General features: G+C 53.1%; 1 protein-coding gene across 1 annotated transcript in view; it reads right to left on the bottom strand.

The window, feature by feature from the left end:
- Positions 1-1,527: 1,527 nt before the first annotated feature.
- The window catches only part of Cope (coatomer protein complex subunit epsilon), a 15,485-nt gene continuing 1,389 nt past the window's right edge, over positions 1,528-15,623 (bottom strand). Inside the window, exons 2-10 of the mRNA XM_008824524.3 lie at positions 11,447-11,509; positions 10,027-10,127; positions 9,073-9,225; positions 6,233-6,286; positions 5,756-5,837; positions 3,900-4,055; positions 2,285-2,353; positions 1,765-1,839; positions 1,528-1,669 (exon numbers count right to left, since the gene is read on the bottom strand). Of these exons, the coding sequence (XP_008822746.1) occupies positions 1,622-1,669; positions 1,765-1,839; positions 2,285-2,353; positions 3,900-4,055; positions 5,756-5,837; positions 6,233-6,286; positions 9,073-9,225; positions 10,027-10,127; positions 11,447-11,509 (801 nt within the window). The 3' untranslated portion in view covers positions 1,528-1,621. The remainder of the gene's footprint in view (positions 1,670-1,764; positions 1,840-2,284; positions 2,354-3,899; positions 4,056-5,755; positions 5,838-6,232; positions 6,287-9,072; positions 9,226-10,026; positions 10,128-11,446; positions 11,510-15,623) is intronic.

Here is a 15,623-nt window from a genome sequence, read left to right as displayed (position 1 = left end):
CTTTGTAAGAGCAGCGAGCACTCTTAACTGCCGGGTGCTGTTTCCAGCCTCCTGCTCTCTAGTTTTTGAGACAGGGAGGGTCTCTCACTGAACTTGGAGGTCATTGAGCCAGTTAGACTAGCTGGCCATTGAGTCCGGGGGATTCTCAAATCTCCCACCTGCAGTCCCCAACACGTGGGTTACAAATGCCCTTGGGGCTGGGAGGCACTTGGGAGGCAGAGGCAGATCTCTGTGAGTTCGAGGCCAGCCTGGTCTCCATGGTGAATCCAGGACAGCTGGGGCTACAGGGAGACCCTGTCTCAAAAAGAGCAAAAAAAAAAAAAAAAAAAAAAATGCCCTTGGGTGCTGGGGATCAAAACAGGTCTTATGTTTGTGTGGTCCCCCCCCACCTTTGTTGAGACAGGGTCCAACTGTATAGTCTGCAGTGTGGAGATGACATGGGGGACACTCACCACCATGCCTGGCTGCACTGTACCAGTGTGTGGTGTGGGTCAGGGGCTCCTTATTCCCTCCTGAGTTAGGTGGGACAAGAGGCTGGGGACGCAGACCGTACAAGACCGGGCCCTTCCTAGGGGCCCCCAGCATCCCTGCTCTCACTGCTGATCACAGACGGCACCCACGGTAATAGAAGAGGCCCCATTCAGCCCATTTCTTCTTGGCAGTAGAGTCCAGAGGCCTGCCTACCACGTGAGATGTGGTTTATGGTATACAGGCAGAGGACCAGGTCTCCTGGGCACTGAGGCCTGGCAAGTGGCCACCAAGGCTCAGCACTGACTGCTGGGTTGACACTATTTCCTCCCTCCATGGGGCTAGGTATCACTGTCTTAAGCTGGCATCCAGTGCGGTGTCTCAGGTAGCTGTCCTGATGCAGATAGCCACTAGGCTGGAAAGTCAAGGGCTTTATTTCCCTCTTGGGAGATAAGGGAGGCAACTTACCAGGGCTACTCAGCGACCTCAGGGAGTGGTGTGATCACAGGGCACTAGAACTGGTGTCTACCACTTCAAGGCCTACCCCCCAGAACCCAGTCTGGCACACAGCCCTGCAGGGACTACCTAGGAGGCTCAGATTATCCCTCACACCCACTCCCAGTCCTGCTCAGCCCCCACCTACCTACTGTCCAGCTGCACCCCATCTACTATGGGGGCTCCTCACTGTGGCTAAGTCCCTGGGAGGGCAGGGCCCGGCACAGCAGGTCTCAATCCCAGCAGACGGCCCCATCAGTGACCTTGCAGCCTTCCTACTATGCAGAGCAGCAGCCCTACCAGCACCCCAAGGCCCTGGTTTGAATCTCAACATCCTTCATGACAGCTGCCTGATGGGCCTGTGCCTCAGTTTCCCTGCATGCCACCTGAAGCTGCTCAGGGTCCTTATAGGGCCAGTGAGAACTGAGGGACATGGGGCACCTTGGGGGCCACAGTGGGGCACCCTGTACCTCAGAGTACAGGATCTGTGGTGTACAGGGGCTGGCACCAACCTTTTCCTGTAAGTCTTGGCTCACACATGCCCTCATCAGTGGCCAGAGCAAGCACAGAAGAAACACAGACACTTTATTGACAGATGAGGATGGGGAGCATGACATGTGGCTTAAAGTGAGGGGCATGCTGGGGCAGCAGCTTCCCCTCAGGCACTGGGCACATACTGCAGTGCCAGGCGGTCAAAGTCGTTCTCCTGCAGGGGAGGGAAAAGATGTGGATGATAGTTAGGTGAGGGACACAGCACAGCCTTCTCCCATCAGGAGGGTCCCTGAGTAGCACCTGCCTCACCTTGGCCTGGTACTCCTTGATGAAGGGATGGGCCCTGTGGGCATCCTTCAACTGCGACAGGTATCGGTTTGTCACCTGAGGGGGAGGCAGGACAGGTTAACCAGATAAAGGGACCCCAAAGTGATTCTGCCCAGCAGAGCAAGGTGGTGGGGTGAGGGAGCGATCCTGGCAGGCTACCCTGTAGGAGCCTGGGAAGGGCATTATCCACACTAGTAAGTACTTAGCTCTGGGTGTGGTGCAGAGACCCAGGTGGCTCTAGCCCAGCCCTGACTACCTAGCACTAGGGATGTCTGTCTGGCCCTGTCCTGTCTTGCGGGGGGGGGGGTCCCCTATTGCTAGTAGTCAGGATTGTCCCCTGTAAGAATGGGGGCAGCTACAGAATGGATGAGGATTAACTAATGCAGGGTGGCACCCCAACTTCCTCTATTCCCCTCAGATGACTCAACTTCCTGGGACTCTGCCTGTCAGGGCCCCACCACCACCCTGAAGAGGTCCAGGCCTGTGCCAAGCGGCAACTTACCTCAGGGGGCTTGCCTAGGTGCTGTGACAGTACAATAAGGTTGATGAGGGTCTCAGGGTGGCCACTGTCCTGAAAACACAGGGGACAGACAGTTACCAAGCCCATGCCCCAACCCACCAGTCCCACACCATGTCCTGTTCAGCATGCCCTTGGCTGCCCTGGGCAGAAAGCAACCAGAGGCCACTAATAGGGCAGGGTCAGTCTGTCCCAGTCACTCCCCAAGTGCTCTCAGTAAGGCAGTGGCCTTGGAAGGGGGTAGAGCAGACCCTCAGTCTCATCGGCAAACAGGCTGGGAAGTCTCCCCAGGAAGCTGCTGAGACATTTCCAGAAGCCTCCAGGACAGTCCTTCCCCTAGGCTCCTGGGCCAGCCTAGTCAGGGCCTGGTGGCTGAAACAGAGGTCTACTGGAAGTGGGCAGCTATCCAGGACCTCAGTCAGGCACCTAATGGAGTCCTAACTCCTCTGTGCCCCAGACTCACTGTCAGGGGGAGCTGGCACTGACATAGCAGTGAGGTGGAACTAACAGGAATGGGCAGGTAGGCATGGTGGCACAGGCCTGTCATCCTAACGCTGGGGAGGCTGAGGCAGGAGGGTTGCAAGTTCCAGGCCAGCCTAAGCTGCAGAAGTAGACTTGTGTCTCCCCGATTCCCAAAAAAGAACAGAGAAGAGGCTGTGAGCACTCTGGATTCAGATCACAAGCAAGACATGGGTCAACCAGTCAGAGAGGGCCACCTCCAGGTGATGTGTAGGTGTGTGGGGACAAGAGCCACCTAGTCCCACAACAGTCCCCTGAGGGCTGTGGCCACAGAGTTCCCTGTTGTCCTCAGGTTAGGTGGGAGTCTGTGGCTCACCTGCTGGATGTGGACACAGCCTGAGGCCCAGCACATCACAGATCTGACAGGAGACCTAGGGCTGGCATACAGCTGGTGGTAGTGTGTATTTGGCACACATCCCTGTGCCACCCAGAACAAGTAGACAGGCCTGCCCTGCCAAGGTTCACTGTACACACAACTTTCTTGGTTTGGGAGTCAGGACTTTGGAGACATGGTCTCACTATATAGCACAGGTTGGCCTCAAACTCAATCCTGCCTCTGACTCTTTCTGATGGAAACTCAGTCTTCACAGATATAAGGGGTAGAGGGGTGTGCCCGCTAGCTGGCCTGCCTCCCCCAGGCCCTCCTTTTTGCCGTGCACCCAAAGGCAAGCACTTCACCTCAGCCATATCCCTGACCTACTACTAAGGACCAGGAGATATCTCAGTCTGCATGCCCAGCCCCCAGATGTCTGCTGGTGAGTGTCTCTAAGTCAGAGAAGCAGGTGCTGGCAGGCCTGTCACCCCAGCACTGGGAGCTACAGAACAAGGACTGATAGAGTTTGAGGCTAGCCTGGGGTCCACAGCAAGACCCCAATCTCACAACAAAAATGAAAACTTTCCAATTGAGAGCTTGGGTGAGGGGTCACCCTGGAGGCCCTCACAGCAGACAGCTGGGGAGACAGCAAGTATCAGTTTGGCTCAGGTCACCCAAGGTGCCTCCCATTTGTGACAAGCTACAGTTAGGGATTTCACTTGAGTCTGCGTGGCAGTAGGTGTTAGATCCCCCCACGCCCCTACTCACCTTGTCCAACGCCTCCTGCAGCACGCCCTCAGCGGCCTCCCAGCGACCCTGTGCGGAGTGGCAGGCTGCCTGGCCATTGAGAAGCAGCAGTGTGGCAGAACACTTGTCTGCCAGCTCCTGGAAGATGTAGTAGGCCTCCTGCAGTTTCTCACCGCCCTGTGGGATGCTTCCTGTCATGGCTGGCCCTGCCCGCTACCCCCACAGCCCAGGCTCCTTCCCCAAATAGACCCCAGAAAGAGTGGCTAGGACACAGGCCACCTCACAAGTCCCCACTGCCATGACATCCAACTCCAAGTACTGTTTGTGGCCATGGAAACAGACTTCCAGGGAAGACACAGGGTGTGCTGGGACCAAAGGGGACACAGGAGCCATCAGAGGCAGTGTCTACCCAATGACCACCAACCCCAAGCTAGCCCCTTGCTCACTACATGGTGTGACATGTCAGTGGGGGTCCTGAGGTCAAGACAGACTGTGAAAAAAATGTTCAGGGGCTGGAGAGATAGCTCAGTGGTTAAGAACACTTGTTGTTCTTGCAGGAGACCCGGGTTCGAATCCCACCACCCACATGGCCCCTAACAACTGTCCATAACTCCAGTTCCAGGGGATCCAACAGCCTCTTCTGTCTTCCATGGGCACTGCATGACACAGGTGCACTTAACTACATGCAGGCAATACGTGCACACACATAAAATAAAAATAATAAAATATTTTTTCAAAAATGTTCAAGGTCAGCCTGGGATACACAGGGAGATCCTGCCTTAAAATAGTAAAAAGCTGGGCTTGCTGGTACCTGCCTGTCATCCTGGCTACTCTGGAGGCCAAGGCAGGAAGACAAAAAGCTCAAGTCTTGGGCTGGTAAGAAGGCTCAGTGGTAAAGGTGCCCGCTGCTAACCCTGAAGATCTGTGTTTGATCTCCAGGACCCACATGATGGAAGGCAAGAACTGACTCCTGAGAGCTGTTCTCTGACCTCCACAAGTACACATGTACATCCTGCCTGCTCCCTGACATAAGTAAAGAAGTCTAAAACAATACAAAATCAAAGTTCAAGTCTTGCCAGAACTACAAGTTCAAGACCAGACTGAACAACTTGCTGAGGCCCTATCTCAAAACAAAATTTAAAAAATGGGGCTGGGACCAGGCCTAGTGGTTCATGTCTGTAATCTCAGTACTAGAGTGACAAAGGCAAGAGGATCAAGACCAGCCTCAGCTACATGACCAGTTTGAGACCAGCCTGAGCTAACAAAACAAAGAAGAGACCTGTCACAAACAAACAAAAAAAGACAAACAAAAGCCTAAAAACTAAATTATAAATAAATATTTGTGCTATAGCTCAGCAGTACAGCACTTGTCAGACATGCAGGTATTGGGTTCTATCCCAATACCAGAAAAAAATAAAATAAATAAAATTAAATTTAAAAAAATCCAAGCTACAAACGAGTAAGTAAACCTTCCAGAAAGCTCTATCGGGGTTATTCCCACCCAACAGAATGGTCATGTGAGGCCCTGGGTGAGGTCAGAGGCCATGGGCTCACTTGTAAAAACTCAGACAAAAGGGCTCAGAAAAGGAGGCCAAATGTCAGGAGCCAGAACAGGAGCTGCTGCGAGGAGACAGGACAGTCGGGGCAGAGAGGACTAAGGATGCTCAGCCTGTCACCAGCCCAGTCCCAGGAGCCTAGAACGGATGGCTGAGCTGCCTCAAACCCGGGGGGACTCAGGAGGCAGGTTGGCTGTCAGGCCACCAGGTGGGAAGCCAGTGCCCAGTGTCCACCTGGCTCTGCCAAGGTCAGGTTGCTGACGAGGCAGGGAAGGTGCACTTGGCCTTGGCAGTGACAATTCTTGGACCCTTGGGGCTCACCACAGCCAGGTTGACCCAGGCAGTGGCCAGCTGGGTGAGGGTGGCATCCTCGTCTTGGTCCTGCATCCTCTTCAGCTCCTTCCTAGGGCACAGGAAAGGAAGCGCTGAGCAATGAAGTAGGATGTGCTGTCCCATCCACTGCCCTACTGAGTCCCAAATGGTGGGACTCCAGACAAAAACATTCCTTGGGGACAGGGTTCCACTGTGTGGGGCTGGGGGTGAATTCTGAGTATTGTATGTGCTCAAAAGCCCCTACCATGGAGCAACAACACCCCCCACCCAGTACCATTAGGGCTATCATGGGGACTGGCCTCCTGCATGCTCCATGAAGCCCACCCTCAGCCTGCCACCCACAGCACCCACAATCTCACAGTGGGAAAGTGAGGCACAGCACTCATGCCCTTGTCCCCAGCAAAGATCTCAGGCGAGGGCTAGAAAAAGGATAGAAGGAAATAAGCCAGGAAGGCCTCAGCTCACCGGGCCAGGTCCAGCCGGTCCAGCTTGAGCAGAATCTGAACCGTCATGGCTGTGCTGTAGACAGGTAGACAAGGTGGTCAGCGTGCTGTCTGGGCTTGCCAAGTGCCTCCCCCACAAGACTTTATCAGTGAACCCACTAGGGCTGGGGTCTTGGGGGAGAAACCCCCACTGACAACACCTTGAGGCCAAGTAAGGTGGGGCACAGGCATGCCCCTGCTTCCATGCAAGTGACTGACACTGAGGGCAGGGCCCTGATATACCTTCCCCTTAGCCCCCAGGAAGATGGCTTTTGTGGCTACCTGTCTGTTTTCCCTCTAGGCAGGAACCAGCCCCTCATCCTGAGGATGGCAGATGCCTGGGGAAGTGGCAGCTCACCCACCAGAGTTCAACTGGGCTTTCCCTAGTTATTTTTCTTCCAGCAGTGACACTGTACTGAACACGAGGCCATGTGCATTAGCCTTTTTTCTTTGAAAGACAGGGTCTCATGTAGTCCTGGTCTAGAATTTGCTAGGTAGCTGAAGATGACATTGAATTCCAGACCCTCCTGTTTCTACCTCCAAATGCTGGGATAAAATAACCAGCTTTGATCTAGTTGCTGGATTCATAGGTGGGTGCCACCACACCTAGTCTTTTGTCATTACATTTCATACACTCATTTATCTATTCTGATCATATTCACCCTCCACTACTCTCCCACTCCCTCTAGAAACTTCTTCCCAGCTTGACCCCTTCCTACTTTTTCTTTTTTCCAAATTTTACTTATTTTAGTGCCAGCACGTATTTTGTGTGTTTGAGGTCAAAGGACGACTTGTAGGAGGTTCTCAACTCCCACTACATGGGTTCCAGGGCTTGAGCTCAGGTTGGTAGGCTTAGCAGGAAGCACCTTTACCCTTGAGCCAGCTCTCTGACCTCTGTCCTACTTCCAAGTCTTTTTATTATTTAAAACATTAAAAAAATTTGGGGGGGGGCAAGCATGGTGGCACATGCCTTTAATCCCAGCACTCAGGAGCCAGAGGCAGACAGATCTCTGTGAGATCAAGACCAGCCTGGTCTACATAGTGAGTTCCAGGCCAGCTGGGGCTACAGGGAGACCCTGTAGCAAAAACACAAAAAATGTTTTTAAATTTATTATTTTATTATTATTATTATTATATTTTTTGTTTTTGGTCTTTTTGACAAGGTCCCCATGTGGTCCCTGCTGGCCTGGAACTTGCTATGTAGACCAAGCTGGCCTCCAACTCACAGAGATCTGCCTGCCTCTGCCTCCTGAGTGATGGGATTAAAGGTGTATGCCACCATGCCTGGCTTGATTTATTTTTATGTGTATGAGTATTATGCCTGCATATATGTAAATGTACCCATGTCATGCAATGCTTGCAGAGGTCAAAAGAGGGCATCGAATCCCCTGGAACTGGAGTTACAGATGGTTGTTAGCCACCATGTGGATGCTGGGATTCGAACGTGGGTCTTCTGCAAAAGCAGCCAGTGCTCTTAACCACTGAGTCATCTCTCCAGCACCTTAAATTTAATATTTTCTTTTTCTTTAATTTTTTATTACTTTTATTTTATGTGTAAGCATGTATTGCCTGCATGTAGGTAGGTGCACCCGTGTCATGCAGTGCCCACAGAAGAGGGTGTCAGGTCTCCTGGCACTGGAGCTAGATGGTAGTTAGCCACCATGTGGGTGCTGGGAATTGAATCTGGGTCCTCTGCAAGAGCAGCCAGTGCTCTTAATCGCTATCTCTCCAGCCCCTTAAATTTATTTTTTATTTTACGTATTTAAGAGTTTTGCCTGCATATATGTTAAGTACCACATGAATGCAATACCTGCAGAGGGCAGAAGAAAGCATTGCCTCTCCCTGGAACTAGAGTTACTGATGGTTGCTAGCCACCATGTGGGTGCTGGGAACAGAACTTAGTCCTCTGCCAGAGCAGCCGGTGCTCTTAACCACCACTGAGCCACCTGTCCAGCCCCACGTTTTTTTTTTTAAATAACCCATTGAGTTTACCGAGCTATCTGGGTAGTGGCTACTTGGAGTTTTGTTTCTGTTCTTTTCCACAGAGCCATACTGGAGCCCAGGGCCTGGCCTGTGCTTGGCAAGCACCCTTCACTGAACTGCACAGAAGCTTTCCTGGACTGACAGGCTAATGGATGAGTCCATCAAGGGGGATGGGGGAGGGATAAGGCCACCCTGGACACTGCAGGCGAGAGCTGCCTGGGGTGGGGGATGCCAGTGGGGAGTCCCTGGCCCTAGGGACAGAGATGCTTTCTTTTCTGTCCTGGGAGCTGCAGGTTTTGAGCAGAGGAGCCGTGTCCTTGGAGCTGCAGGCCAGCTGTGTCCAGGGACCAAAGTCCCCAGCCTGACATAGGAGGTCTGGCCTCGCTCAGCTCACAGCAACCTCATTCACTGTTCCCATAGTGACACTAGCGAGGCCTGGATGTCCCTGCTGTGAGAAGACAGTCCCTCCAGAGTTCACACTGCAATGTAACTGCTGGGGGCTGGCCTGGTGGCCCTAGGTTCAACCCAGCACCCAGAGTCCTGGGAGAAATGACCTTTAAGGGGTAATTAGGTGTGAAGGCTGCTCACTAGAGGGTGAAAGGGTGAGACTAGGAGCCCAGCTTGCCTCTGTCCTGCCTGCCCAGGTGCTCAAGTCATGCCCTTATGAGTGTCAGTCACAGTCCTATGTCCCGGTGGCAGTGCACAGCTATAATCCCAGCTCCTAGAGAGGCTGACACAGGAGGACTGCTCCAGCCCTGGAGTTCAGGCTCTGCCTGGGGCTCAGCAAGACTCTGTCTCAGAAAAGAAAGAAAGTGGGCTCTGGAGCAGGTGGCCACTCACCACTCTAGGCTGTCGCCCTGGTGCAGGGTGCGCAGGGTGGCATCCGGGTTCTGATCATGGAAGTAGACAGAGGCAGCCATGAGCAGGAAGGTAGTGTTAGTCACGTCTACACTTCTGGCCACCTCACGGTCCAGCTCCGCCACAATGGCATCCCTGTGAGATGCAGCTGTTCAGGGCCTAAGGCTAAGGCAGGAGGTAGCCTCAGCCCTGTGACCATGAGGAGACCCATTCTTTAGGAGACCAGAAAAGGTGGGTCAGGTCCCAAGGGTGCACAGCAGTAGGAAGAGTACCAGACAACCCAACATGCCCGTGAGTATGAGGCCCTTGACACCTCAAGCCAAATTCACCCTGATGCAAATGGTAAAACTGAGGCTTGTGAGAGTGGGAACAGGTATTCTAGGCCTGCTGGGCAAACTGTGGTTCGAGAGGGAGGGGCCACACAGCGACGGCAGAGGCCGTTTGCATCCCACCCTGGCTCAGAAGGTGCCCACCTGCAGAGACAGGGACAGGAATCTCAAAGGCCTCTGGGTCAGGGTCTTGTGCTGGGCCCACACAGAGGCCTGAGCTCTGGTGAGGCAGGCAGGACGCACCCCACCTGCCCTGTGTGCTGGCCAGCCAGGCTGGCAGGAGGAGACTGTTCCTGGGTCCCTTGCAAGACTGAGTATAAGGCTCTGGGATAGGGCTTGGTGAACCATCCCTAAAGCCCCCATGCCTTCTTCTTTGCTGGGAATATAAGTCAAGACCCATGTGCAGGCTAAATTTCCTCTCTCCCAAAGAGTCACACCCCCATCCCTGTGAGCACTCTGAAACAAGGTCCATTGCTGCCTCTACTGGGCGGGAGCGAGAAACAGGCACCAGGAAATGAAGAGGCAGGTAGAAAGGGCAACTCTCCTCCCCTATATGGGCTGGAATAAACAGTAGTCCCCCAGGCCACTGGCCCCAGTCAGGCCTCACCTCTGGCTCTCGTTAGCAAGGTACTCGGCGAGCATTCGTACAGCCTGGAGCTCTGGGGCAGAGGAGGGCTTGATCTCGTCCAGGACCACACCATACTTCCTCTGCAGTCACAACAACCTCGAATCAGCCTTGCCTGCCTAAAGGACTCTGCGTTGTCAGCCTGACTGCCAGCACCATGGGGGTGGGGGGAAGTCAAATGCAGTGAGTCACTTGCTGCCTGGGGCTGACTAAGTCTGGTCATTCCCATATGGAGCTGTCCAAGCCAGGAGACCATCACCCGTACCTGCATCGAGGTAGCCAGGTGTACCCTCACCACTTCACCACACTACTGTAGGGGGACCATGGCAGGTCATGGTTCCTCCATAGTTGTTCACTACAGGTGAGGGGACAGATGAAAATGGGTGTCACTAGGACAAGGTAGCACTGGCAGCATGGGGATGGCAGGGTATCTGTACTGCCCCGCCCTCCTGCACACAGCAGGCCTCCTGGCTGACCTGTGGCCACCTATGGGGCCAAGGGCCCTTACCCCTTGCTTCAGTCCTTCTAGCCCAGGCTAGAACTCCTAATCATTCTGCCTTCACCTCCACAGTACTCGAGTGACAGGTATGTGCTACCAGGGTCAGCTGCACTATGGTTTTCAATGCATCGTTACCCACATGAGACACATGAGGGTGCACCATACATTCTAAAAACAACCCGAGCCCTGCCCAGGGCACAGGCCTGTCACTCCAGCACTGAGGAGGCTGAGACAGGACTCAGGTTTGAGGATAGCCTAGGCTACATAGAAAGAACCTGTTCAAAAACATATTTCTAGGGACACTTAAGATCTCTCTCCTTCACTCTGACCAGATGGGGCTCATATGCCCCAGAGGTGCAGCCTGACAGACCAGCCAGACCAGCCTCAGAACCTGCACCACCAGCTTCATCCTAGGTCCTATACTCCCTGCGTGGGTCAGGGCAAAAACAGTTGACATCCTGGCACACCTGTAATGGAGCTACTCAGGAGGCTGAAGTAGGCGTATCCCTTGAGCCCAGGTGTTTGGGAGTTCAGCCTGGGTAACACAGTGAAACTTCAAAAAATAAAAGGTTGGCAAGATGAATCATGAGGTAGAGAGACTTGCTGCCAAGCCTGATGACCTAAGTTCAATCCCTGGGATCCATATGGTAGAAAGAGAGAACCAATTCCCACAAGTTGTCCTCTGACCAAACAACCAGACCCCTCCAATAAAATGTAAACAATCAAGGAATCCTGGCATAGGCCCCTTAGCCTGGTTGCCAAGGGCCTCAGTAACAGATGTGCTTCCTGGGACAGTCACACAGACTGACTGTTCAGCCATGCTTCCCCACCCATTGCCCTATGCCCCTTCCCAGTCCCTTGCCCCAACCCTGGCTGTGGGTGTCACTCTTGGACCACACTCACCTGTGCCAGGTAGGCTCTGTACAGGAAGACGTCCCTCTCCACTTCTCTCTCAGGGCTGGACAGCTGTGGGGAGATGGGCAGGGTGAAGAACAGCAGGAGCTTCCCTGGTGTCACACAGTCTAACCTTAACTGCCTGGGACCTTAGGGGATGCAAAGCCCCAACGTGGCTGCCACAGAAGGCATGTGGTAGGGAAGTCACAAGTTTGTCCCAACTGATGTGACTCCAAAGGGGGCCCTACTATCCCCCAACGTGTCCAGCACACAGCGCTGACTCCAGCCACAGAGACCACTGCACCCCCCAAATCTGGGTGCTCTATGAAGCTGAGCTCTAGCCTGTTTCCTTCAATCAATCAATCAATCAATCAATCAATCATCTATCTGGGGTTTTATAGATTGTTTCATGTAGCCCAAATAGACCTCAAAATCGCTATGTAGCTGAGGATGACCTGGGATGACAGGTGTGCACCACCACATCTGGCTAAATTAAACGACTCGGAGGACACTTAGGAGGGGAACCAGCAAAGGTGGTGTCCTGTATCATCCCCAGTAAAGGACACCAACACTGGCTCTTGGTGTCTTTGAGGTCGGAGACGGTGGTGGCTTGAGGCCTCAAAACGTACCCCTCCAGCCTCTGCTACCCCATGGAAAAGAGAGCTTCACTGCCCTGCAGGGCCCCCAAGTCCCCCAAGCCTCTGCAGCAGGAAGCTGGCGCACAAGATGGCATGTAGGTCTGGGCTGGCAGAGGCTCTGGAAGCTGAGTCCCGCCCCACTGTGATCCCCACACTTGAGACGCTGAGTCAGGACTGCAACAAACTCAAGGTCTGCCTGGGCTCTGAACACAGAACTTGTGTGGGGAGAAAAAAGGTTCCAGAACCTTCCCAGTGCCCCTTGAAGTCCACCTATGGAGGGTGGAGGGTGAAGGAGAGAGATGGAGTCGAGGTGCCCAGAAGGTGCTGGCTGGTTTGAGGCTAGAAGGTCTGAGGCAGGGGAATGGCTAAATCAACCCGAGGTGCCAGCCAGGTGAGCCATGCAGATCAGAACACCTGTTCCTGTGTGGTCCAAGCTGGCTTAATTCCCTCCTGCCCCAGCCTCTGGAGTACAGAGGACCACAGCTTGAGCTAACACCGAGGGGTCTCTGACCATTGCAGAGCCCAGCGGTCGGGCACCTAGCCACCTCCCTGGCCTGCAGCTGCCCAGGGGAAAAGGCCCTGCCTCAAGCTGCCTAAAATCCTGGTGACCTTCCTGCTTGCAAGGGACAGTGGAACATGACCAGGTCACCTCCAGAGAGCTGGTGAAAGTGCCCTGGGGACTCTGATGAAGGGCCTGGCTGACCACCCAGACACCTTATGTCCCCAGATGTAAACTGGGGTAACTGATGCCTTGAGGTGGGGCTGTGGGGGGGCTGTCTGTCCCTGTATCTGTAACAGCATGAACTAGAAGCAGATAGAAGAGGCGCCTCTGACTACCCTCACTTGCTCCTCCAACCCTCTGTAGGAGGCTGAGATCCCTGACTCAGGAACACCAAAGGGGCTTTGAGGTACCCCATCAACTTGGCAAGAAGCCTCAACTCCATAGTTCACTGTAGTCAGAAACTCATCAAAGCCAAATGGCCATGCCCACCAAGGATACCTGCCTCAGGGTGCCTCAGTTGGGTGTCCAGGGACCTGAGGACCTGGAGATTGCCAGGGAAGGGGGTTGTGATGGGCAGGAAGTCTGTCTGCAGCCTGAACTCTCAAAGGGTCGTGTCTCTTCCCTCAGGTGTCCTAAGTGGCCTCCCAGTCACCCAAGGGTTTGTTTGCAGCTTTAACCCCTATACTAGGCTGGCACTGCCATCTTGAACTTGAGCTACAGGACAGTTGTTAGCTGTTATGTGGGTGCTGGGAATCAAACCCAGGTGCTCTGCAAGAGCAGACACTGCTCTTAACCACTGAACCATATCTCTAGTCCCAGCACTGCCACCTTATGGACACTCAATAAATGTCTCCTGGGCAGGGAGCTGTGACTTAGGTGACAAAGGTCTACAATGGAGAAGAGGAAGGACACTGGGTGGGGCTGAAGGGTAGAGAGCACCTGACAGTGAGGGGCCTGGGTGCCCTATGCACCACACTCAAAAAAACAAACTCCACGGGTTTCACTGGGGACCACCTGAGATGTTGCTGAGCCAGTGACATGAAACTAAACAACACCGTCCCACATTCAGAATCAAGAAGTTGGAATCAGATGCAGTAAAACATGCCTCTCACCCCAGAACTCAGAAGGCTGTGAGGCAGAAGGATCTCCAGATCTAGGTAAGCATGGACTAGAGTGAGACCCTGTCTCAAATAACAGAACAGCCTGGGCATGGTGGTGCACACCTTGATCCCAGCACTCAGGAGGCAGAGGCAGGTGATTCTGTGACATAGAGGCCAGCCTGGTCTACATAGCCAGTTCCAGACCAGCTGAGGCTACAGGGAGACCCAGTCTCAGAAAAAAACAAACAAACATACAACAACAAAGAACAAAACAGACCCCTAATCACACAAGTTGTTAAAGGCAGAGGTCAGAGTTGCAGTGATGTTATCTCCTGTCTCCTTGCTAGCACTGTTTTTTGTTTTCTTTTTAATCTTTTTGAGGCAGGGTCTCCCTATAGCCCCAGCTGTCCTGGAACTCACTATGTAGACCAGACTGGCCTTGAACTCACAGAGATCCACCTGCCTCTGCCTCCTGAGTGCTGGGACTACAGGCGTGTGCCACCATGCCCGGCTAGCTAGCACTGTTTTAATGCCCTCACAGAACCATGACCCACTGCTGCCAGCATCACCTTGGCCCCCAAAGGACCCCAACCAGGGGGGGGGCATCCAGGCCATGTGGGCAACAGGCTACAGCTGGAGCTGTGGCCCTCATGATCAATGATACAGGCACCTCTTTCCTCCCTGAATCAGACTTTCTTTTCAAATGGATAGGACCCATCCATGGAGCAGCTGATACAGCTTTGAGGCTCTTAGGTCTCAACTCTCCTAAGAGTTCCTCAGTGGCCACTCTTATGACAGAGACACAGTGAAACACCACACTACCTCCCTTGGACATAGCACCCTCAATGATAAATGGTCATCCTGGATGATGTCAATGATGTCAGAATCATCTTGCTCTCTATTCAGAACCTGCTAGGAGACCCCAACATGTTGGATAGCCCTTTCAAAACACATGCTGCTGTGTTCTGGAAAAACCTCAAAGCTTGTAAGTACCTGGGAAAAACCTACTTTAGTCTCCAGTCAGGAGCCCTGACCCAAGCTGCCCAGCCTTCTGGAACTCAGAGATCTGCTTGCTTCTGCCACCTGCCCACCCCCCACCCCCCGGCCACTTTACCGCCCTTAGACACTCTGTGCTTTCCTTGACTTTTGTATAAAACTCTGTATCTTGAGCTGTGGTGTTGTTTCGCCTCTGTTCTTTTAAATGAAGTTGGTTTCAACCTTTACAATATAGAACAAATAAATACATGTTGATTGTTTACAAAAAAAAAAAAAAGCAGAGGACATAAGCTAAACAGGAGGGAACTCAAGCATAACAGAATCCCACACCTGTGGCTGGTTCTAAGACCCAGAGAAAAGTCAACAACTGGAGAAAAATCTTCTAGGAACTTAGGAAACCATGAACTGATATACAACTACTGGAAAGAGCTAGGAAGCAGAAGTCCCTCAAAACTTCAAGAAAGGAGGACTCGGCTGGAGAGTTGGCTCAGCAGTTAAGAGCACTGGCTGCTCTTGCAGAGGGTCTGGATTCATTTCCCAGCACCCACATGGCGGCTAACAACCATCTATCCAGTTTCAGGGGACACAATGCCCTTTTCAGGCCTCCTCGGGCATTTCACACACGATGCATTTACATACATGCAAGCAAAACATAAAAATAATTTTTCAAAAAAATTTTAAGGGGCTGGAGAGATGGCTCAGCAAAGAACACTGACTGCTCTTGCAGAGGACCCAGGTTCAATTCCCAGCACCCACACGGCAGCTACAAACCGTCCTTAACTCCAGTTCCAGGGGAATCTGAAGCCCTTTTCTGACCTCCGTGGCATTGCGTGACATGGGTGCACTCACATACATGCAAGCGATACAGTCATACACATAAAATAAAAATGATAGCTGGGCATGGTGGCGCACGCCTTTAATCCCAGCACTCGGGAGGCAGAGGCAGGCGG

The sequence above is a fragment of the Nannospalax galili genome, unplaced genomic scaffold, assembly GCF_000622305.1.
Source record: "Nannospalax galili isolate Female #2095 unplaced genomic scaffold, S.galili_v1.0 scaffold529, whole genome shotgun sequence".
NCBI lineage: Eukaryota > Metazoa > Chordata > Mammalia > Rodentia > Spalacidae > Nannospalax > Nannospalax galili.
The sequence above is the reverse complement of the archived record's forward strand: the minus strand, read 5'-3'. Positions and strand labels throughout refer to the sequence as shown.